At 43.3% G+C, this 25,027-nt stretch overlaps 1 protein-coding gene and 3 long non-coding RNA genes across 4 annotated transcripts; 3 read left to right on the top strand and 1 right to left on the bottom strand.

Annotated features, from left to right (window-relative positions):
• Positions 1 to 8,802: 8,802 nt before the first annotated feature.
• LOC100283797 (uncharacterized) lies at positions 8,803 to 11,661 on the bottom strand. The gene is made up of 4 exons (NM_001367181.1): positions 11,285 to 11,661; positions 9,796 to 10,066; positions 9,467 to 9,637; positions 8,803 to 9,360 (listed from the first exon to the last, which is right to left on the bottom strand). The coding sequence occupies exons 1-4, from the start codon at positions 11,443 to 11,445 to the stop codon at positions 9,199 to 9,201; spliced, it is 765 nt and encodes a 254-aa protein (NP_001354110.1). The 5' UTR covers positions 11,446 to 11,661; the 3' UTR covers positions 8,803 to 9,198.
• A 4,786-nt stretch (positions 11,662 to 16,447) lies between these two features.
• Positions 16,448 to 16,827, top strand: LOC109943300 (uncharacterized). Its single transcript, XR_002265994.1, has 3 exons — positions 16,448 to 16,543; positions 16,641 to 16,694; positions 16,789 to 16,827. It is a non-coding gene; the product is annotated as an uncharacterized lncRNA (long non-coding RNA).
• Position 16,828: 1 nt separating this feature from the next.
• LOC109944476 (uncharacterized) lies at positions 16,829 to 17,205 on the top strand. The gene is made up of 3 exons (XR_002267513.1): positions 16,829 to 16,863; positions 16,957 to 17,087; positions 17,157 to 17,205. It is a non-coding gene; the product is annotated as an uncharacterized lncRNA (long non-coding RNA).
• Positions 17,206 to 17,871: 666 nt separating this feature from the next.
• On the top strand, positions 17,872 to 18,370 carry LOC103648422 (uncharacterized). The gene is made up of 2 exons (XR_002267512.1): positions 17,872 to 18,059; positions 18,148 to 18,370. It is a non-coding gene; the product is annotated as an uncharacterized lncRNA (long non-coding RNA).
• The last annotated feature ends 6,657 nt before the right edge of the window (positions 18,371 to 25,027 follow it).

Raw genomic sequence — 25,027 nt, 5'->3', positions numbered from 1 at the left:
TATTGTTCACCTATTTATAGGCACAGGGCGTAGCCTGTGAGGAATTACAATTATGCCCCTCATAAGGGATTACAACGGTGACTCAAACATTTATGGACTAAAAGGTCATTCTACTTTTATGTCGGTTTGTAAATTCCGAAGCTTCATGAAGAGGAACCTTCGGTCATCTCATGCGAACAACTTCAGCCAAAAACTGCTTCTTCCTACAAGACCTTCGGCGACGAAGCATAGTCCCAACAGGGACCTCCGCACCGGTCTTCACAGTGAAACCATGTGAAGCTCTGGCAGCTCCCGCATGAAAAGAAAGGCAGGATTCAGTTTCTCAATGTCGACGGTTGACGCCTTTCTGTATCGTGTCCTCCAATGTTTCACTGTTCACTGCACTCTGCACACAGTGGACCCATTGGAAGAGATTACTGCACCACAGTCAATGGACAGTAGAGCGTTGTGGATTTCTAAGCAGGACATCACGATTTCCACCTGGGCAAACAATGATACAGTGGAGCCACCAAAGTCCAGAATCCTGAAATACACAATATGGAAGGAATTTAAGATCTTTACAGAACCAGAGGAAACGAAGACTAATAAGCTGACTTTACGATCCTGGAGCCGGGAGGCCTCCTCTTTCAAACAATATCGGGTCTGTCATAGCAGTAAGCCAGTATGTGCATCTTTCACAATAGCTGAATCAGCAAAATGCTTTACCGCATAGGATTAGAGATTATCGTTCAGTATCCTCCACTGCAAATCCATTAGCATATTGTGTTCCAGATTGATACTGCTTCAAACATTCATAAAGAAGATAGAAGATATGAATTACCCTTCCATAATAGCTAAGTACAGACTTCAAATATTGCTAGAAAAGATATTACTTGAATGAATGAACAAGTTAAAATCATATGTAAAACATTTAAAAATAATAATGTACCTTATTGAACTGGTGGCATATATAGTCAAAGGTGATGTGTCATGGGAAATGGCGCGATCTGGTATTTTCCAAAGGACATTGGACAGTAACATAACAGCAGAGGGGTTATCACTAATGCCTCGAACCTTTGCATCCCATTCTGCCGAGGAACCAATGGCGCCATCTTGAACATATATACATGAGATGGATGAAAGATGAAACATCACCTATACAAGGAAGCAGTCTGTAAACAGACAGGGAGATGTTATTACTAAATTAAGAAGGGTAAAAAAAATGGATGCTGAAAAAAGGGGCTAACAGTATTTCAGCTCCATTCATGATAATCATCATTGAATACCATCCCATTGAGGGATGAAGCCGAACCTACAAGTTTAAGAAGCTTTGCAAATTGAGCTTTTGAATCACCAGGGACACCACCAATGACATCTCCTCTAACATGAAGTGGTATACCAGACAAATAGTCTGCATTTTCCCAGATGCAGTCAGTATCATATTTCATATATCAGTTGTACATGCACATCATTACAGGACAGCAATAATTTGCACATACCTGGGGGTAAGTAGCACCTCCTTTCTGAATCTCAGATATTTCCAAGTTATGGAAGACCTTATCTTTCGCAATGACACATTTCCCAGCAATAGCCCACTTAAGACCATATGAAACTTCTGCGCCTTCCCTGTGCAACAAAGAGTTGATGAGAAATTTTGAAGATGGTTTGTAATGACTGGCTAAATAGAAGAAAAAACACGAATACCTCCTTTTTGTAATGACTGCTTCTATGGTAAGCGCACTGAAACTGTAATTCCAAAACCAAAAGTTTCGTCAGGCTTCATACGGATCACTGCTGTTTCTTCACAACCACAACGAGCAGACAGTCGTAGTCACAGGTTCGCTGTTTACACGAATACCTCGCTGAATTCTACCATAACCCGATACTCAAAACCAGCTTAGTGCGGTCGTGGATGGAATGCAGTGGGTCGCGAGCAGCAGAACGCACCCGAATGGTGGGAATCGGAATCGGATTAGAGATGACAATGGGTAAATACCCATCGGGTATTACTATCCCATACTCATACCCACAACAAAAAAATAACTCCATCGGATCACCCATATACACTGGTGGATATGAATTTACTCTCATACCCATACTCACGTGGGTATAAGTCACCATCGGATCACTCGTACCCACAAAAATTAAACATCTATCAAAATATTATATTATACAAATATCAAGTATATCCATCTAAATACCATTACAAAATTTCTAGCATCATTTAATCATTCATTCAACACACATTGGGTGAATTACATGTTCCATTACATGGTCATTAAACCTTCTATGACATTATGGTCTAAAAGGTTGTTAAATAGTAAAAAAGATGGATGACTAAAGTCAAAATTCATGCTTGGGCTAAGTTTATATTGGGCATTTTATATCCACGGGTATGGGTGAAGGTGGAACATTCTAATACCCGTTTATCTATTGGGTGAAGATTTTTGCTCAATAACAGACCCACGGGTAGAATATTTAGCCCACATACATACCATAATGAAGTAAATAACCATCGGGTATCGGATCGTGGGTACCCATTGCCATCTCTAAATCGGATGCACCTGTCGGATGCGAATTATTGCCCCCGAGCATATGAGGTGGGAGGTGGGAGGTGCTCTACTTCCCTCCACTGCTCCCAGGCCCGGCGGCGTTTGGCTGTGGCCTGTGGGTTCAACTCGGGTAGCCCAACAGTGAGGCTCGGGGTAGCCCATGGAGAACCATCGGCCCATAATGACTGGGACGCGTTGCCAAAGGCCCAGCAGTGGTTACCGAATTTTTTGTATTTTGATCCTTTCTCGGAAAAAAATCACGTTTAGACCCTAAAGAATTTTAATGTCATTTTTGGACCTTTTGCTCGGCGTCATAGCCTATGACGCCGAGGTAACACATCTCGGCGCCATAGGCTATGGCGCCGAGGTACGTGTTGCGCTGGCACAACCCAGACGACGTGGTGCCGACGTGGCACCGAGCTCGGCGCCAAGATCTATGGCGCCGAGCTCGGATGTGTAACAACAAAACTTGTCTAGCTTAGTTGGTAGAGCTCAAGGTTTTTAACCTTGAGGTTGTGGGTTCGAGACCCGTGGTGGGTGTTATAAATACTTTTTGTCTTTATCACTGATTTGTTTTTTTTTCTAGATTTTTTCGTTTATATTTCTGATTTATCCGTCCAAATTTATTTCTCATCTAGATTTTTTTGACTGATTTGTTTATTACATTCGTCCTTAAAAAGCATTCGGTCGATATTATATGTTATTAAAATAGGTAATATATATTAATACAGAAATAGTCGTTGTACATACACTGTAATATTAGTGTACTAGATATGTCCAAAAAATGCAACTCGATCGATATTCGGTCCAAGTCAAAATTATCTCAATTTATAAATAATAGTATCAACGGATATAATTAAAGAAGTTATACTATAACAATGTATTATATGATAAATCTAATACTAGTCATTTGACATCATAAATACTAGTAGTTTTTTTTTCAAAAGTAAGTGAAATTAAGAATGGCTTGACTTGATATGTAGCTAGAAGAACGTCATTCTTTTTTTTACCAAATGGAATTAGAAGTCCATTACTCGGGTTCTGGGCTCGGATAATAATGAGCGAGTCATCGGTAAAAAAAAACGAGGGATGCTAGGAGCACCTTAGCAAGTCTTTTTTATTCCAGCAGGGCGTTCCTGGCTTGGCCATCCTCCACTGACGCAGGGTCAGCCTGCGCACGACCGACACAGCTTCTCTGTGGACGAAGGCGGCCCTACGCCGTGTCCAGCGCCGGCGGACGAGCAGTCCAGGCGTTCCAGCGCCCGCTCGGTGCCGGCAGGCGGCGAGCACGCGTGGTGCAGCTCCACAAGTGAGGTGGCGTAAACGCACAGGAGACCCGTAGAAAAAATGTACTCGTATGCGACCGTCAAAAAAATCTATCAAAAAATAATAAAAAATGTAATAAACAAATAAGTTGCAAAAGAAAAAAATCTAGATGAGAAATAAATCTGGACGGACACATCTGTAACAAACAAAAAAATCTGGACAACAAAAAAAACGGTGACAAATTCAAAAAATATTGAACGCCCAAAATGGGGCTCGAACCCACGACCTCAAGGTTAAAAACCTTGCACTCTACCAACTAAGCTAGACAAGTTTTGTTGTTACACATTCGAGCTCGGCGCTATAGATCTTGGCGCCGAGCTTGGTTCCACGTCGTCCGGTTGTGGCAGCGCAGCACGTACCTCGGCGCCGAGATGTGTTACCTCGGCGCCATAGGCTATGGCGCCGAGCAAAGGATCCAAAAATGACATTAAAATTTTTTAGGGTCTAAACGTGATTTTTTTTTCGAGAAAGGGCCAAAATACAAAAATTCGGCAGTGGTTACCACTTGGAGATGGAGTGGATGAATCCCAAAGACGGATTGTTTGTACGCCACGTTGCCACAGCTAACAGTGGCTATCAACATTTATTTCCTCTAATATAACTAGATGAGTGCTCGTGCGTTGCAACGAAGTATATAATATCACGATAAATGTGTGTTATATTGTTAGAAGAAAATGTTTTGTAATTCATTTATAATCCTAGCCATACATAAATTTTGGGGTGTTTGGTTTAAGGAATCACTAAATCCAAATTGAGGTGATGCATCATGAGTTCATTCCTCAAATTTGGTGGGATGACCTCATTCCTAATATTAGTACTAACTAACTAACTATGAGGAATGGGGTGGTGATGGATCAACTCATTCCATTTCACAAACCAAACAAAAATAGTGAGGAGTGAGAAGATGATGGACTAGTTCATTCCTCAAACCAAACACCCAGGGCCGGGCAGAGGCATGTGCGAGCCGTGCGCTCGCACAGGGCCTCCAAAAATTAAGGCCCCCAAAACTTAGCAGATGTATATATTTTTAGTTTTATGATCTTCTACACATGTTAATATGTAGCACATATTTTTCTCTCTACCATACCGCTGCGCTGAAGCGAAACTATCGAGCGCTGCACTAAAGAAAAAATCTTCATAGAATCTTAACATATCTGTCCGCGTGAACGAAGTTCTCTAAATTAAAGCTACTAAATTCATATTTGTGTTCTACTATGATAAAGACATATTATTTAGCCACAATAAGGGGGTGTTTGGTTAGAGGGACTAAAGATTAGTCTCTAGTTTTAAGTCTCATTTAGTCCTTTTTTTGCCAAACACTAGAACTAAAATATGGACTAAAATGATTTAGTCTTTAGTCCTTCACATATGTGCTAAAAGGGACTAAACCATATTAATTCCACATTTACCACTCATTTAGTTCAATTGTACTAATAGCAGGAGAATGTTAAATGTCATTTTAGTCTTCTTATGAGTCATTTAGTATATTCTTACTATTTTTAGCCCCTAGAGCCAAACATGTTGGGGACTAGACTTTAATCCCTAGACTAAAGAAACCAAATATGATCTAACACTCGAGAGTGAAGCTTTGGAGAAAATCGAATATAAGCATATTGTACAAGATTTTCTTTAAAACCCGCCAAAAAACGATGTTATTCAAATAAAATAGAAATGTTTCTTTAGATATTATATTACAATATATATTACTGTAACTTGTAGATTGTTATTACTGATTTTTAATAAAAATATATTACACTGCTTTAGATTTGGCACAGGGCCTCAAATTTCTCTGGCCCGGCCCTGCAAACACCCTATTTGTGATAGTTAGCATGTGCGTTGCACCGATATATATAATATACGACAAAATTTAAACCCAAATCTGATTAAGGAGAGTGCATCAACAGGTCATTATATAATAGAAACATCGGTGCATGTAGGAACAAATAAAGAACCGTGTATAAAAGCAATGTTTTTACTGAAGGATAGGGATCATCATTCATCCCTTTTTGCTACGTGATATGCACCTACATCATGATACATATAATGAGTAGAAAGTAGCTGTGCGTATATAGTTGCATTGAGTAAATATAATTTACCCCCCCAGACGTGATTCTTCAAAGTTTTTTAGTACAATATATGAGAATAGACATACATTTTCATACCGTCACTTGTTCATCAATTTTAATAAGTTCTCATTTCTGATTTGGATCTTGAAATGGACTACGGTGTTGTCTGAGGGCAAGATGTCATATGCATTTCGAACGTTATAATTTCCTTTGACCCATCTACAGCTATTTTTGCAGGAAAAAATAAAATAAAACCATGTTAGTAGCAGTGAACCATGTGAAAAAATAAAATAAAATTAACTGATTTGCTGTAGCACAAAGCACCGGTCACATGTAGTTAGAAAAAAAATCTTAAACATTCTGGCCACCATGCGGCGAGCCCCAAAGCAGAGATGACAAGAACCATCAATAAATTCGTTTTGTTAATCTGATTAGGTGCAGTTTACAGGCTGATGTGAGGTTATGAGTACAGTAGTAAACGCAGCAGGTCTTGTTCCAACTTGTGGCCGCCGACGCATAGTTACTGAAACTGCGTGCATCGTCGTCACCCTCGTCAGAAAAACCAAACGAAACGTACGAGCAGCTGGCCGGTGGGCCAGAACAGGGGGAAACAAAACCCGGCAAGAACTTGCCAGCTATGCCCACGAGGGAGGCGCCGCATCCGTCCGTCCCCGCGCACATGCCGCGGTCCACGTCGCCCGCACTGTTGCCGCCAAGGACCAGCCAGCGTCGGTGCGGTGGAAGGCGTCGGAGCCGGCGGCACAAAGGTGGGGGAAGGCGTTGGATCCGGCGTCGTTGATGTGGGGGAAGGCGCAGTACGGCGCGACGGAACTGCGGGCGATGGGGAGGAGGCGCTGCGGCAGCGGAGATGGTGAGGCTCGGACGGCGCGTACCCGAGGGAGGTGGGAGCCGCCGCCGCAGTCAGTCTTCGTCAGGAATAGAGCTGGATGTTGTGCTTGACCCCTCCGCGTCAACTGAATAGGAGACCACTGCCCGCGACAGGACGGCGGGCGTTCGGGAGGCCCGTTGCGGAAGCGAGGTCGGCGGCACGCGCGGGAGGCAGTTGCGCGGGCGTAGGGGAGCGGGGATTTCGCTAGCGCGTGGGCGTGTGGGAGCGGGGGCAGTCTACACTGGCCCCTTAATAGTTAGTAGAGATGACACAACGGTTTCAGTTCAACACTATTCAGATGTTCTATCTTTTAAAAAAATCTCGGTTTCACAATAAACTTGATCCATTCCAAATAAAAACTTTAGCTTAAGAAATTTCACTAGAAAATTGCATCATTCTATCTAAAAAATAGCGATACTATTGCAAGACCATCCGAACTAGAAAATTGAGAGGTCAGCTGCTAATATTTCCTATGGTGAAAAATTATTTTAGGGCTAGTTTGGAAACCATATTTTTCCAATAGATTTTCATTCTCCTAAGAAAAATTAATTTATTTTTTCTTGGGAAAATAGAGTTTCCAAACTAACCCTTATAATGTGAGTTTTTTGCTATTTTGGTATTCAAAACTAAACACTTCTCCATAATGGTACTCTTAATATTAGATTATTTATAATAGTACTTTTAAGTGAAGTGTTTTGCTAAAATGGTATTTAGGGTACTTTTAACTCTTTTTATATTTGTTTTCAGTTTTTTGCTTCGACAATTGACCATTCTACCCCTGCTTAATCTACTAGAGAAACACTTTTATTAGGTTCGTGCTTCTCCGAACGCTTGATTCACACAAACGAAACAGGGTAAAGAACTTGCAATACACCGGTTGATGCTTGATGTTTTGCCCTTTGTACCCCTGCTTCAGAACATTTGTGCAGTACCTAGGATGTTCAGTTCAGTAGGTTGATATGTATGTGTACTAAGAACATCAACTGAATTATATGCACGCTCTTTAGTTGATGTTCAGTTGATGAAAAATTATGTATGCTAGTGCTTCTTCTTTACATCAACTAAAGAGCAAATTCAGACTAGTGCACGCTCTGCTTTACATCAACTAAAGAGCAAATTCAGATTGCACGCTGCACCAACATCAATAAATTTTACATATCATATCACCTCAGACAGAGAACATATGTGTGTATTTATATATATGTATGATTCAACTGAATGTTCCTAACAAATTGATCAACTGAATGTTGCTAGCAAATTGAGTTCATCAAACTAATTCACTTCTGAGAAGCACAAAATAATTTCTCACACACAAAAAATTAACACTGAGTAAAGACTACATCACATTAAGGGCTTGTTTGGACAATCTTAGATTGAAGTGGATTGAGGTGGTATGGAATGTATCGAAGTGTAATATGAACTAATTTCTCTTTCAATCCCTTCAATACACTTCAATCCACTTCAATTCCTCTTTACCTAAACAAAGCCTAAGAGGGGGCGACGTGCAGGGTTTTGGAAACACTTGGTGCACCGCACCTGAACAGGTAGCAAAAACTGGAAGATTAAGCAGGGGACAACGCGCAGGAACCCATTAAGCAGAGATAGAATGGTCAATTCCGGAAGCAAAAAACTGAAAATAAAAATAAAAAGAATTAAAAGCACCCTAAATACTATTTTAGCTAAACACTCCACTTGAAAGTACTATTATAAATAATCTAATATTAAGAGTACCATTTGGGAGAAGCGTTTAGTTTTGAATACCAAAATAGCAAAAAAACTCTTATAATGTACTGTTTCCTTTTGCAAGTTGTTCATTTGACGACCGCTACACTTGGCATGGAAAAGGAGGAACAAGCTCTACTGTTTCCCACCGACAGCGAAGGCATCACTTGCCGAATGCCGAAGTGATGCGGAGACATTTACAACAGAACCGGTAGGCCATAGTCAATCAGGCACAGAAGGGAAATAGAGCAAAACATTCAAGAACACAGCAGCTGAACAGGGCATTATCTTTGAACCACTGAATATGGATTGAATGAATCTGGTTAATATATACAGGGATTGGACTAAATGCCTGTCCTATCCGAACAGCGCTACTCGTTTACACATCAGAGCAGCTCGTCTACAGGCAATTCTGCTTCCCAGGTTCATTCATTAATAATGTGGTGAATGGCTACCGAATCATGTTCTGATGATGGCAACACAGGCGCCTCTCTAGGCCAGCAGTGGAGGGAGTTTAGGCCGAGGTCCCGCCAAGCTGTGTGGCCATGCGAACCGTTTTTATCATCCAGCCACAAGGGCCCGTTGATCCGAACTAATGAAGCCACTGCATGCTGGATGTTGACATATATACAGGTGACGTGGACACCGCTAGGTGCTTTGGTGATCATGACGCGCCTACCGCCATTTCTGGTGGTTTCTCTTGTGCCTCATCCTTGCCCAGCAATGCTGGTGTGACTGAAACAACACCGATCAGGAATAGCAGTGCTATCGACTGGGTGTCGTAAAGGTCACTCAGCGAAGTTAACTCTCCAAGAGCAATTCCAGCCTGAATGCATTACAGTAGAGGGGGATTAGCAGAATTGATATTCGCACAAAAAGAGAACACTAGACGCAACATGTGAACGAGCATAATGTCAGACGCTAGAACTTACCCTGACAGTGACATAAGCAGCTGGGATAAGACCAATGAGAGTTCCCAGTAAGAATATATGGTAGGGGACATCTACTATGGGTGAAGCTAAGTTGATGAAGGTATTTGGCAATGTTGGGGTCACCCTGAGGAAAAGCATGTAATTCAACAACTTCTCTCTTCTTTTAGCAACCTGAAATGAAAGGCGATATACTTCTCCTGAGTTATGAGCAACATAGTCTCCGGGGAACTTAAATCGAATAGCCTAACTCAAGCGTAGAGCAATTCAGAATAAACAGTTAAGCCTGAATACAAAGCTACATTGAGCAGATTTTGTTGGTGTTTAGATACCTGTCTCTGGAAGAAGCTGAGCTTATCTGGCCACAGTGTGAACACCAGTGGCTTCCCAATCATCTTTGACAGGAAATAGCACGAAGAAGCACCTGCAGTGGCAGCAAAGACCACCAGTGCAAGGCCACGCAGTTGCCCAAATAGAGCACCAGCAAGCAGTGACATGAATATTGTCCCTGGGATCATGAAGGTCTGCATGAAGATGTACACAGCGCAATAACCTACCAACACCTGTAGGGTGTAGTCACTAGTATAGTTCTCAAGATGGCCACTGCAAAGAAACATACTGGTCGTTTAGAAAACACTAGCAAAGTGCCCGTAAATTGACACGGTTTCCATTTATGCTTAAATATAGAATTTGAAACATAAACATGTGTGTTTTGTTGGTTAGGTGGGTGTAAATGTGGGTTTAAAGCCAACAACCATGATTTGAATCCATGTTTGTATATAATTTTAGTGTTTTTACAATTAAAACGTGGACCCATAACAACGGTAAAAACTGTGGAACTAGGAAAAATGGTGTTTTGATATAGTAGAGAAAAGAAATTTCCAAAACCAAAGAGCATGCCCAATTCGGTAGTATAGCAAGAAACGAGAAGGCAATGCCCAAACGGCAAACCATCAATATGGGAAACAAATAGCTGACGTGTATAGACAGATCAGATCCTAAGTCCAAAAGCATATGGCACAATTGTGGCTGGCAGCCTGGCACGAAAGTGACATGGTAATTACGAAAGATAATAGTGACATCATAAAGTTGCCCTTTAAAAAAATTTATCTTCAGAAATGTAGATTTGAATTGGAAAACCAGGCTGTAATTCAAGTTGATCGGTTGCCATCCGATCTAAAATCATGGCTCAACAAACAGCACAGACACTGAACAACACTTGAATATGGCACCGGCCTTACTACTGAGAAATCTCACCTTCCTAATCTGAAGGCAAGTCCATAATTGACACAAACAAATCATCCGTTTGCAATTTCGAATTGACAAGGGGGACAGCAAGTTTCACCGGATCCATGCTATGTCTTTCAGAATTTCCTAAAGTAAAGCTGAGATCCATTCCAGATCACGAGATAACCGCTAACTGATTCCTCGCAAGCTGCTAAGTGCTACCACCAATCAACTACTGTTTCATTACGACAAACGCCAGTGTCATTTGGCAATGAAATCGCAGATAAAGAATCAAACATTTGTTGTGCACACTATTGTTCAATCGATCCACCGATACAGATTTGCCTTGTATATACAGAATAAAAGAAAAAGAAAAACGGAAATCGAATTGTGCCTTGCAAACTACCCCGTTTAGAGGATGTAAACAATTTGCGCCGTGCATATATCGACTAATAATTCACGGGGAATCTTGGCATCCAATTTTGGACAAAGAAAATAGAGAGAAGACTGAAGCTTTTGTAAACAGAACTGACAAGGCACCACCAATCGGAACAAGAAAATTGAAGAGATTATTAGGGTGCAGGAGAAACATACGTGAGGATTTGGAGTTCCTCGAGATTACGTGGCAACTTGAGGAAGCTGTAGTCGGAGTCCGGCATGGAAAGGTAGACACCGACGAGTCCAGCGGCGAAGGCGGCGGCGACTCCGGCGCCGAGCGCGGCCTCCCACACCGGGAACCTCTCGTCCCTCCCCATCCCTCTCCTCCGCCTCCTCTTTCCCCTCTCAAAAACCGGGGAAACCGGGCGAGGACGACAGGGACAAGAGACGGAATTCGAGAGGAGGAGGAGGAGGAAGAGAGCTTTCCCTGTCTCCCTCTCTCTCCTACCTTCCCACTTTCCTTGCCTTTCTCCTCCCTCGGTTTGCTTTTCTTGGCCCGTTCGCCGAGTTTAATGCGGGGACGGAGGGAGGGAGGGAGAGAAGAGGGGCCGAGGGGGAGAGCTGGAATAGAATATTCTCTCTCCTGAGTTTATTTAGCTGGTTGCTTGAACAAATCTCCGCCCATGTTATGTTTCTTGCTTGTTTTGTTTGGCGTGGCGTGGCGTTGATGTAAAGATAAACATGCTTTTTGGTCAGGTTTTGTTCGGTCTGTGGCGTTTTGGCAACTTTCATCAGATCTTGGTCCATCTGGTACGGTCGGTTGCTCCTTTTTTTTGCTTGCATAATTTGCCAGTTCATAAAAATGTCGTAAACTTTTATATATATATACAAAAACGTGTGCGCGAGTTCTTTTCGCCGTTGTTTTGTCTTAACTTCGATTATGAAATAATTTATTAGTGATCGACCGCTTTTAAATAGTCACTCATTTCAAAATGGTGTCTATATAGAGAGGGACTACATAGTCCATATATAAAAATGTTGTTTTACTTCGGATTAAAGTCAGCTGTTGGCGGGGTCGTACCTGAGCGAGCGGGTGCCAAGGGTGTGGCCGCACCGGGCCCTCAAAAACAAAGGATTGTAGCCACTAGACGCTAGCAATTGATTTATATATATATATTCAACTAGATGATGATAAATCTATTAAAGAAGCAAAATGAATTCTATTTTGATACAAATTGAGTATTATTTACTATACACATGATGGTTGCTTCTCCGGAGGGAAACTTTTTAAAATTGAAATATTTTTGTGAACTATTTATGGTCAACAATGACTCAAGAGATGTTAAATGGTTTGGCGATTCTATGTATCGAAAAGAAGTTGTTGGATGAGATTGATCTCAATAGTACAAGCGATGACTTTGTATCACAAAATGTTAGAATATATTTTTGATGATATTAGGTAGCAAGTAAGTGTTTTTATATATTTTACACATGTCATCTTATAAACTTTAAAATAATGTATAATATTTTTTATAAGTTGAATATTCAATCATATATGTAGAGTTATATATATATATATATATATATAGTTTATATATTAAGAGCCCTGGGCTTCCAATAATAAAGGAAGCCCAGGCTAGTCAACATGGGCATTTTGGTTGAACCACACCGAGTCAACTGGGCCCAGTCACGGCGCCGTTACCCCCGTGAACCAGCCACCTCTCCCACGTTTCCTCTTTCTAAAACCGTACTCGCGCATTCAACGGAGATAAACCAGCGTCCATTTGAAGAAAACCCCAGCCGCGCAGAGTTTCCTTTCGTGGGAGGCGACTCCCCTGGCGATTTCAGCGCTTCCAAACCAGCGCAGCGCCAATCCTCCGCCGCTCCAATCCAGCGCCATTCCATTACTCCTTACATCCTTCAATCTCCCAGCATTGGAGCCGATCAAAGAAGTTCCAGGTAATCCCAGATTGAAATACCTCGAGTTTGTCGTCTATTTTTTGAGCCCTATCGGTTGATTTTGAAGTGGATTTGATGGTAACCCTTATTATCCAGCTAAATGTGTGATCTGTATCCGCTTATACATCTCTATAATCGGGTTATTTCATCGCGCATTGCATCTGTTTTATGTTTAGGAGCCCCGATATTAGGGTATGTGTATTTATTCTGTATTCCTACTATCGCCCGACATTCTGTATTTAGGCAAAGGTTGTGGATTAGGTATTTACTGATTAGTTAGCAGATAGTACTTTTTATACAACCCAAGTAATATATATATGCTGTTTGTATGTAATATTTATGCATATTTTCAGTTCTGTTTATGCACATTCACCTGATTCATTTGTTTACACATTTGGTTTATTATATATGCATATAGCCAGTACTCTTTATGCACATTTACTTTAATGATTTGTTTCACATATACTTTATTATCAAATATGCTTATTTGTATTTGATATAGATGCATATCCTCAGTACTGTTTATGCACATTCACTTGAGTCATTTGTTTAAACATTTGTTTTATTATACATGCATATAGTCAGTATTGTTTATGCACATTTACTCCAACGATTTGTTTCACATACATTTAATTATCTAATATGCTTATGGTATATCATTTATATGCATATCCTCATTACTTTTTATGCCCATTCAATTAAATAATTTTTTGTACACATCTGTTTTATTATATATAAAATATACCCATTGGATTTAATACATATGCATATTGGCAGTAATGTGTATGCTCATTCATACACAATTTGTGAACAGGTATTAAGCATATTTGAATTGTTCTATTTACTTGCATAATTAGTTTACACGCCTGTTAATTATATATAAATACATACAGATACTGTTATTTAAACAAATGTTATTTACATATTCATGTTATTTGAGATAAATGTTTTTATTACTACTAACCAGTTATTAAAATATGTTGTATAGTTAGTTGATACATAAAGGCTTCTATTTTAGTTAAATGTAAAAGGTAGCTTAAGTCATGTAATTCCATTTAGCACTATATAGTACGCATTTCAGATAGTTATAGTAAAAATTAGTTTTTTCTGGCATATATTCTTGCATAAATCAAAGTATTTAGAAACAACTTCCTTTTTCTACAGATTTATTCATTATTTAGTCATGAAGTCTGTGGATCGCCCGCCCAGTAATCCAAAAAGATTAACTATTGAATCCAGTCAGGAGGTTTTTTCAATTGACATTTCCAGACGTACAAGATCCAGCAGCTCAGCTCACCAAGATGATATTCCTCAAAATCAGGAACAGAATGAGCCTCAGCCAGCCCCAATCCATCGTGTTCGCAGAAAGGCTTTAGCTTGTCGTTTAAAAAGACAACCTCCTGCTCCAGCCGCTCTCTCTGACGACGACTTCATGGATGCTCCTTCGTTAAAGCGTCAATTCAGTTCTGCATCACCTTCTCCTCCAGACCAAATCAGCTCAAAGAAGTTAAAAGTACCTTCTCCTCAAGTTCCGACTGTGAAAAGAAGCCCAAAGTATAATATCATTGCCAAAAAAACTCTCCTAAAAAGAAGTCTCCTGTCAAATCACAGGTAATATGTATATATTTTATGTTTATTCATGTGTTAATCATGGTGCCCAATCAATGTTGAATTTCCCCCCACTTTACATTTATGCATATTATTATCAACAAATATGGTGTTTAATTTTTTTAGTGTTTTATACTAGGTGTTTACAAGCCTGTAATAAATATAGTATCATTAGTTCTACCTATATATATACTTTCTGTATTAATGAATATTCATTTATGCTTCCAGAAATTGAATATCCGATGCATTCCCTTGGATGTTATTGTATCATCATGGATAATGAGCGATCGGCAGCGTGATGCCGTCGCTAGGTTGGGATTTTCTAGCATATTTGATCTGCGAACTGATGCATTGGAAAGCAGATCACTTATCAGGTGGTTGATGGACAAATTAGATCCAAATGACATGACCATACGCCCAGGGGCTGGCAAAGAACTTAAGATAACAAAAGATACGGTTCATCTCATTTTGGGGTTGCCATGTGCCGGGGGAGGTAGAGAGTTTACTGATTGGTACGGTGAAATCGATGCTGCTGCTAATCTGAGACGTCATCTCAATGTCTGTAAAGAAGAATTTGATGTTGTCAAGCTTCAAGAGAAGATAGTGCTTGGCAACGATGATGAGCTATCAATTAGATGTTTTTTCTCATTCTATTCAATCGACTTCTGTTTCCTTCTGCTTCTTGGGGCATTACAAACAATGAGGTGCTGATGACTTCAAACATGGCCCGAATGGCTGATATTGACTGGTGTCAACTAGTTTACACGGATTTGTGCGATGCTGCCGCACGTTGGCATAAAAGGAACAAAACTAACATCACAGCAACAATATATGGATGCTCACTCATTGTTTTAGTAAGTAATTTTATCTTGTTAACTGTGCATATACATGGTATGCAAATATTTGTTATGTACTAATTTTATATATTTGTGCATTCATTTTTTACAGATTTACTATCTTGATCACCTACATCACCCTGCTGCTCCGGATAACAAATTTGGTACTCCACGCATTAAGTTTTTTGACAATGAGACCATAAGACAGTTGGCTCGAGGTGACAGACGCCCCCCCCCCCCCCCCCGTAAAACTGGTGAACCATTCGGATATGCAGAGGTTAGACACAAACAATTTTTTTTGTCCTGTTATGCATATGTTAAAATATTATCACTGCTAACTGTTCTATTTGCTTTTATACAGTTTCGTAGCCGTTCAGAAACGTGTTACGTCATTGCTCCAGAACGGCCTGCTTCTGCCGTTTTCAACATCTATGTGCCTCGTATCAAGAATTTGATTGGACACAAATTGCAATGTTTGCCCTCCCAGCAGCGTCCAATGTTTCAATCATTGTTTGATGCTCATGACAAAGAGGTGGATAAATACTGTGATTCCCTACAGTCGAGCCATCAGATGATTGTTTCGAAGCAGATTGAACTCTCCGAAACATTTGGTGAAATGATAGATGAAGTTTTGAGAGCTGCAACGCAGCGCGATTCACAGCCACAAGGTTTTAGTATTTATGTTTACTTTTTTTTAAACTAATCAAGTTCACTATTTATAATGCTGTTATATTCAGTAACAACTAATATATTACTATATGTTCCAAATGTAGATAACCCCCCACTACCTCAATGCCTCCAACAAATGATCCTGTATCCACACCAACTGTTCCAACACCTGATAAACAACAACATGATCAGGAAAGCCATGTTCCTACTGATCATATCAAAGTTTCAGATGATGTAAGTTTTCTCATACAAACTATATATAATATGCATATATTTTATTATGCATACAAGTTACCGTTTATTCAAATCTCAGTTGTTTCCATTATAGATTGTCAGTGGGAACGTCTGCAAAAAAGCTACAGCTATGGATGATCCTATTTTTGACAAGACTCCAAAATCTAATGTTTGACTTCCTTATATCATTATTATCATTCTTTCAGTTACAATATATGCAAGTAACAGTAATATATATGCATGCTTTATTTTTTTTAACTTCCCAGGCTCCCACAACAGACAAGCCTGCTGATCCTAAGTTAACACCAAAAATAAATAGTGTAAGTATTTACACCTTCATCATATTATGCTAATATAATAATAATTTTTCCCTATGTTTCATTACGTTTTTATTAATAAATTTATTGGTTACAGGAAGGACAAAAATCTGTTACACATGATACTCCTGTATCTTGTGCACCTCTGTTTGATAAAACCCCATTGACAGATGTAAGACATGTTGTAATTTTCATCTTTTTCATATTTATACAATAAGACATACATATTTATGCAACTGTTTACTAACATTTATTCATATATTAGGCAACTACTGACCTGGTTGCAAAGGATAGTTCCTGTAAAGACGCAGTCGCTGAACATCCCCACGTGTCACGTGAAGACTGTGCTCGCAACCTGCTTAAGTTCATTTTGTCAGGACAACTAGATCCGAGCATGTATGTATTCGTTATTCAAATTCCAATTAAGTACAATTAGAAGGATTTTAATCAAAGTTTTTTCCCCAGGTCTATCATTAATTTTGGAGGATTTGGAGGGTCTGTACTTGATGTTGTCGAGTCGTTTGGTCCCAACAAATGTCTTGAGAATACTTTCATGCAGGGATTTATCGACTGTATTCGTCAGGATGATGTATTATACAATCCAGATTCTGTAATCAACACTCTTATACTGAACGTCAACGTTGGGGTAATTGTTTCTCCACAACTTTGTATCTTATTGCAACTCTTACTTTATAAATATATAATACCAATCAAGTTATTTTATTTTTCCAGACCGTTTTGAATATTGAGGAGTTTGAACAACACAGTTCAAATCCACAGCCCTTCACAACAACACTTCTTAAAGAACATCTTGAACCGACCCTACCTTCAGATGATGTTCTAAACCAGATTAAATTGGTGAGTTCTAATCAGTTTCATTTGTACAAATGTTATAGTGTACTTTTGGTTACTAGTTTTTTGTTGTATTAGTTTTAATGTTTCATATGCATAGTATAAATCATTCATAATTTTTACATATATATTTAACAGATCCTGGTTCCTATGCTACGACGAGGCCACTGGACCCTTTATGCAATCAATTTTGAACGTCGTCGCATAGACATCTTAGATTCAAACCCTTATGGTACATTGCTTGGAGGCACTACATGGAAACAAATCCATAATGATCAAATGATGATAAATGGAACGAAGATACCTTGGTCCAGACTCATAATGAGAAGACTTAGCATAGCCTTACATGAAGCTCGACCTGAGTCAACTGTACCAAAGTTTGGCAACTACAAGATTGGGCTTCTTCCCAACTGTCCAACCATGACACCAGGGTCAAATGATTGTGGTTTTTTTGTTGCAAACTTCCTCCGCTACTACGATTTTGATGATGGTGACTTATCAGAATTTTATACTCCGGTATGTCACTAAATTAGTTTTCTATTCTTGCATATATTACTCCTTCATATTTTATTCTACCATATAATTGATATTATGGCTATTTCAGGATGAACCATTGGACCAACGTGCCTTTGTTCTGCATTACCTTACGTTTCATCGCAACAACATGGTTGCCCCCCTTCCTGCAGAACTGCTGCCTTTCAAGTATTCTCCAAGGAGGCGCCGCTGTTTGAAAGCCAAGACTTAGATAGAATACCTGATCATGATTCCCTGTGGGATGAACAAAACTGTTTATGTTACTTGTTAAGTCACTTATGTCAGGCCTCTCATAATGTGTTTTGATACTCTGTGTGCCACTTATGTTCAATGTGGCTAATGTCTATGCTACTTCGCAACAGCTTTTATCTTAAGTGTGTCAAACATAATTGTTACCAGCATGACTATTTATGTTATCTGTTAACAAATTCTATGTTAGTTCATCTCCAGTTGTGAGTTGCTTAATCTTTTTGCTTCCAAGGTTTGGCTATTTTGTATTATCATATTGTTTCAATATTCAAGTTTTATGCATAATATATACTTCATTATTTTATATACACTAGGTTCATCTTTTTTACATTTTTACGCGAATTATGCTAATCTCCACAAGTGTTTATGCTATATCATGTTTGATGTATTTGAAGTGTGAAACCGACGTATGCACTCCATTCGATTATTATTGTTAAGTGTATACAGTTTTATATAACATTAATGTCCAGACCTTCTGATTGCTAAACGTTGCCAATTTGTTGTGCATATTCAGTTACATAAATTGTGTACTTGACTATATTTACGCAGCATTTAATAGTTTCATATCTACGCATTATATAACCCTTTAAAGGTAACTACTGAATTTCGAACAAAATAAAGCATAAGTCATTGTGATATTACAAGTTTCTTCTAAATCGACCACTCGTTAGTCACACTTCAAATTATTCGCCCAAATCCATATGCTCATCGGCTTCTTCATTTTCCACTTCTTCATCAACACGATGTTTTTTTGCAGTCGATGTTTCATTCCACTGTGGAGCAGTTGTTTTATTGTTTAGTCTTGATCCAGCTGGCCGTCCTCTCTTTCGATTAGACAGTTTTGCTAGCCTTGCCCTGTTCTCTTCCACAGACAGACATGTTCTGCTGTTATGCCCATCTGCTATTCCACACAAATGGCATCTCCTATTCTTCTTTTTCTCTCCTTTCGCACCTAGTCTCATAATCCTTTCTTCTGAATTTTTTATTGTCCGTCCCTTTGGTCTTGCGCGATCCGGCATACTCAGATTTATAACATCCACATTAAAATTCAACCTCTGCACAATAATAGACGTTACTATTTAGTATATGCATACTTACATATATTTATACCAATCAGTAAAATCATTTAGCAATGCTCACCTTTTTAGCTTCTGACGATGCAGCAATATTTTCCAATTGTTCATGTGCTACGTGATACGGAGAACTTGTATCACCAACCTCATGTGGAAATCTTATGTTGTCCTCCTTTAAAGCCCAACCCACATACATCAACATTTACATGCAGCATAAAATTATATTTTCAATTTAGACAAATAAACAATATTATTTTAATATGTACCTGGTTACCAGTAGTTATTATTGTTAATGCATGTTCACATCCAGTCCTGGTGTTATGCGAATCCTACAAAATATTATTTGCTTATTACATTCATATTATATATTCATTATATATACTACTTCATGCAAGCTTATATATATATATCTTTTACATACCTTATCATGACATGTAACTGTATTGTCATATTCCATCCCATCGCTAGCATTACTTTTATTCAACTCTTCTCCCTGGTACAAAATAACATGTTACTTATGCATAATTTATATTACAAATAGTATAACAATAAAACATCTGCAATAATATTACCTTGTCTTCCTCATTATCACTAACATCTGTTGACTCATTACATCCAATATCTGGCTCCAAACGGCTTAGAACGACATCGAGCTCATCCAACACATCCATCGCCTTATTGTACCCTGCTTTTGACATACACGCCTGACGAACTACTTTCATAGTTTTCGTTAACAACATTTTCTGTCTGTATGATTTAGTAACTCCATCCTTCCCCCTGAAGCTCTTATCAATTCTTTCAAACGGAACATCTTTTCTTGATGAGACAGTGTACCTTTGCAATATATACTTTGAAGGTATCTTTTCAACTTGAAGATGCATGAAGGCTCTTAAAAGATGAACACACAATAGACCTGAAAACATGATAACGAACCATTATTTCAAAAATATACATTAATTGTGATTCAATCATCAAATTATCTAGTATGCATATTTATTATGCTAACCAACATAATACGTACAAACCTGTATGTTCCCACTGTTTGCACTCGCATGTATACTCCCCAGCTTCTACGTCTGCTGATATCTTGAATTGATGTTGTCCCCACACAATTTTATTAGACCGTTTTGTATGCTGTACGATCCATTCATTATCACATCCGTCTGGGTCCTTTAATATTTTGTATGCAGTGGCGTATTTCATTGATTCCTCGAATCTATTCATAACAGCTCTGGTGTATGCTCTAGAGACTCTCACTTCGAACCTATATAATGTATCTGTTGTCCTTGGTCCCTATAACACATTATTATCATAATTAAACAACTTAATTACATAATTATATACAAACCATTAATGCTAACAAGCACGACATACCTTGCTCACCAATGCCTCCTTTGATTCTTTCATTTTCCTGCTGTGCAACATTTTCATCATTTGTTTAGCGAACTCATGCAGTGGGGTGTTCGCATCTACATGTGATTGCTTCACTAATCTGTTCATGCTCTCACTTCGTTGTGTAGATACCTGTCGGCGTTTCGAGACAGGGGGGTCCCTAAGCCGACGAGTGAGTGTGCTGCGTGCCCCAGCCCAGATGGGTCGAGCGCGTGGGCGAGCGCGAAGGGGGGAGAGGCGAGGCGGCCGGAGCCGAGCGTGAGAGAGGTGGAAGTCCCGCGGCCTTCGTGTTCGTCCCGCGCCCAGGTCAGGTGCGCTTGCAGTAGGGGGGTTACAAGCGTCCACGCGGGTGAGGGAAGCGAGCGGCCCCAAGAGAGCGCCTGTCCCGTCCTCGGTCCCGCGCGGCCAACCTTCTCTGAGAAGGCCCTGGTCCTTCCTTTTATAGTCGTAAGGAGAGGATCCAGGTATACAATGGGGATGTAGCAGAGTGCTACGTGTCTAGCGGAGGGAGAGCTAGCGCCCTAGGTACATGCCAATGTGGCAGCCGGAGAGATCTGGGCACCCTGCTGGCGTGATGTCGTGGCTGTCGGAGGTGCGGCGGAGCCTGATGGAGGGACAGCTGTTGGAGCGGTCGAGTCCCTGCTGACGTTGTCCTGCTTCCGTAAGAGAGCTGGGGGCCGCCGTCGTCATAGAGCTTGTGGAGCGCCATCATTGCCCCTCTGGCGGAGCTGGCCGGATGAGACGCCGGTCTTGTTCTCCGTGACCCGAGTCGATTCGGGGTGGGATGATGATGGCGTCTCCTGTTGACGTGGCGGTCTGTGCTCTAGGCAGGGCGACGTGGGGTTTCCTCCGAAGCCGAGGTTGAGTCTGCCTTCTGTTGCCGTGGCCGAGCCCGAGCCAAGGGGTCGGGCGAGGCGGAAGTCGTTCGGCCGAGGCCAGGGCGGAGTCCGAGCCCTGGGGTCGGGCGAGGCGGAGTTTCGTCGTCTTCCGGGTCTTAGCCCGAGTCCGAGCCCTGGGGTCGGGCGGAGCGGAGTTCGCCGTCTTCCGGGTCTTAGCCCGAGTCCGAGCCCTGGGGTCGGGCGGAGCGGAGTTCGCCGTCTTCCGGGTCTTAGCCCGAGTCCGAGCCCTGGGGTCGGGCGGAGCGGAGTTCGCCGTCTTCCGGGTCTTAGCCCGAGTCCGAGCCCTGGGGTCGGGCGGAGCGGAGTTCGCCGTCTTCCGGGTCTTAGCCCGAGTCCGAGCCCTGGGGTCGGGCGGAGCGGAGTTCGCCGTGGCGCCTTTGGCAAGGCCTGATTGCCTGTCAGACTCACTCTGTCGAGTGGCACTGCAGTCGGAGTGGCGCAGGCGGCGCTGTCCTTCTGTCAGACTGGCCAGTGGAGCGGTGGAGTGACGGCGGTCACCTCGGCTCTGCCGGGGGCGCGTGTCAGGATAGAGGTGTCAGGCCACCTTTGCGTTAAATGCCCCTGTAATTTGGTCAGTCGGTGTGGTGATTTAGTCAAGGTTGCTTCTGAGCGAAGCCAAGGCCTTGGGCGAGCCGGTGATGTGTCCGCCATAAAAAGGGGGCCTCGGGCGAGACGGAAGTCTCTCGAGGTCGGCTGCCTTTGGCCGAGGCTAGGCTCGGGTGAAGCGTGATCGAGTCACTCGTGTGGACTGATCCCTGACTTAATCGTGCCCATCAGGCCTCTGCAGCTTTATGCTGATGGGGGTTACCAGCTGAGAATTAGGCGCCTTGAGGGTACCCCTAATTATGGTCCCCGACAGTAGCCCCCGAGCCTCGAAGGGAGTGTTAGCACTCGCTTGGAGGCTTTTGTCGCACTTTTTTGCAAGGGGACCAGCCTTTCTCGGTTGCATTTCGTTCCGGTGGGTGCGCGCGAGCGCACCCGCCGGGTGTAGCCCCCGAGGCCTCGGAGGAGTGGTTACACTCCTTCGAGGTCTTAATACTTCGCTTAACGCTTCGGCTGGTCTGGTCGTTCCCTCATGCGAACTGGCCGTAGCCCGGGTGCACGGTCGGGGCCCAAGCTCTCGGGCTGGTATGTTGACGCTGTCAACGATTTGGCCGGAGCCGGTTTTTGCGAGAGCAGCCCCCGAGCCTCTGCACAGGGCGAGAGGACGATCAGGGACAGACTCGGCTTTTTACATACGCCCCTACGTCGCCTTTCCGCAAGGAGGAGGGGGGAGTGCGCCATGTTACCCTCGATGGGCACCGAACATGGTGTCTCCGGTGAGCTGCAAGCGGGTAATTCGAGTGGACGTCCGTGCCCCGTTCGTTGGGGGTCGGCTAGGGGCCCAGAGGCACGCCCAAAAGTACCTGCGGGTGATTTGCCGGACCCGGTCCCCTGGCGACGGGGTCCGAGGGCTCGATGCCTCCCTCCGATGGGATTCCGTTACAAGATCGTTCCCGCTGGTCTCGGAAATGTCCTAGGGTACCTCGGGAGCGCAGCCCGAGCCTCGGTTATGTATCGAACGTACCCCTGGTCATCCCTCGCTCGGTGTCTGAGGCGACTGTGAACCCTTCGGGGGCCAGCCTTCGAACCCCTGATCAGTAATGGGCGCGGAGCCCGAGTAGCCTGAGGCGGCCATGGAGCCCTTCGGGGGGCTGGCCTTCGAACCCCTGACCAGTAGTGGGTGTCGGGCCCACGCGATCTAAGGCGACTGTTGAACCCTCGGGGGGCCAGCCTTCGAACCCCTGATCAGTAATGGGGGGCTCGGAGCCCGGTTCCTTCGCGGAGAAGGATCCCTTTCGGGGTATCCCCCTTTCCCGGTCCCTGTTGCAAGAGATAGAGAAAGAGGAAAACGGAAAAGGATACGAAATCGAACGACGTGGCGTACCTTTTCTGAAGCGGTTATTACGGCGAAGGTGAAGCGTCGCGCGCTCCTCCCGCCAGAAGCGCCGCGTGTCCTGCCGCGGAGTTAATGCGACGGGGCGAGTGGTTGGCGGGGCGGCCGTTGCGCGCGTGCGATCCGTTCGAGGAACGGGTCACGGGTGCACCGTCTTCACGCCGTGAGAGGAGGCTCTCTTGCTGTCTCAGGATGGGACGTGAGCCTGGCTGACGACGTGACCGCTGCGCCCGCCCGCCTGCCACCGCTATTACTGCCGGCCCACTTTCGGTCGCTTTGACCGACGCGCCAGTCTGGCGCTGTTGGGTCGCCTCGAGTCGTGGCATAGGCTTCGCAACCGAAGAGGCGCGATGGTGGCACAAGTGGCGGTGCGGTTGCTTGCATGCAGCAACTGGCGCGCCGGTTGCTCGACGCGTGGGCCTGGGTTCCAAGCTGGCGTGTCAGAAGTCGGAGAAGCGCGTCCATCTGGCGCGGTTGCATGCCGCCTGCATGGCTGCCCGCCCCTTCTGCCCGTTGGTCTGGGCGAAAAATGGGGGGTCGCCTGTAACCGCTGGACGGTCGTGCGCACCATGCGCGGCGGTTTGGCTTCTTCTGCCCTGAGCCAGCTTGCATGACATGCGGGACCCAGCCCCCGAGTCGCAGGGGAGGGCCTTGGAGCGTGTTGGAGAAGACTCGGCCCACGGCGCCTGGGGGCGCACGTAGGGGGAGTTGCCTTTAAAAAGAGGGAGGCTCCTTTCGTAAGGCAACCATGTCTTCTTCCTCCCTTAAGCGTCGGGTCTTCCCGTCTTCCAAGCCCCCGGATGGGGGGTATCCGCCGCCTTTCCGCCTCCTCGTTGGAGGAACGCAACTCCATGGGAGTTGGTACCTCTCAGCCATCGTTCGGCTTCAAGGATTTTCATCACGCAGCCTGGCCACACCCCGCCACCGGCGGTCACCCAAGATGGTGACCTCCAGTTCGACGGTGGGGAAAACGGGCCAGGCCGCGGCCTCTACTCCTCCCTCGGCCTCAAGGATTTTCGTCATCCAGGCCAAGATGGAAGATGAGGCGAGTCGGGGGGCCGCCTCCGCGTGGGTCGGCTGCCCCTTTCTTCCCCCTGCGCCCGGGGGTGAAGGGCGTCCTTGAGCCCCACGGAGACTTCCTCCAGCCATGCCAGGGTATGCGGGGCGCTAGGGGCCCTGGGTCCCCGTCTCCTTGCCTGAATGGCTGGTTCTCGTCCTCAGCGGGGGGGAGCCCTTCTGTTGTGACACCTCCCCCAAAGCTGCTGCTTAAGCTGCTTCGCTGTCTGGGGCAGGGGTGGTGGCCGTCGCGGTTGGAACGGGCGGCAGCGAGCCGCCCATCGTTCTTCAGTTACTCTGCAGGCCTTCCCCTTCGGAGGGGGGTTGTTCGTACCTGCGGAGGAG

This window comes from Zea mays, chromosome 2, assembly GCF_902167145.1.
Source record: "Zea mays cultivar B73 chromosome 2, Zm-B73-REFERENCE-NAM-5.0, whole genome shotgun sequence".
NCBI classification, from domain to species: Eukaryota; Viridiplantae; Streptophyta; class Magnoliopsida; order Poales; family Poaceae; genus Zea; species Zea mays.
This window is presented reverse-complemented; position numbering and strand designations above follow the sequence as displayed.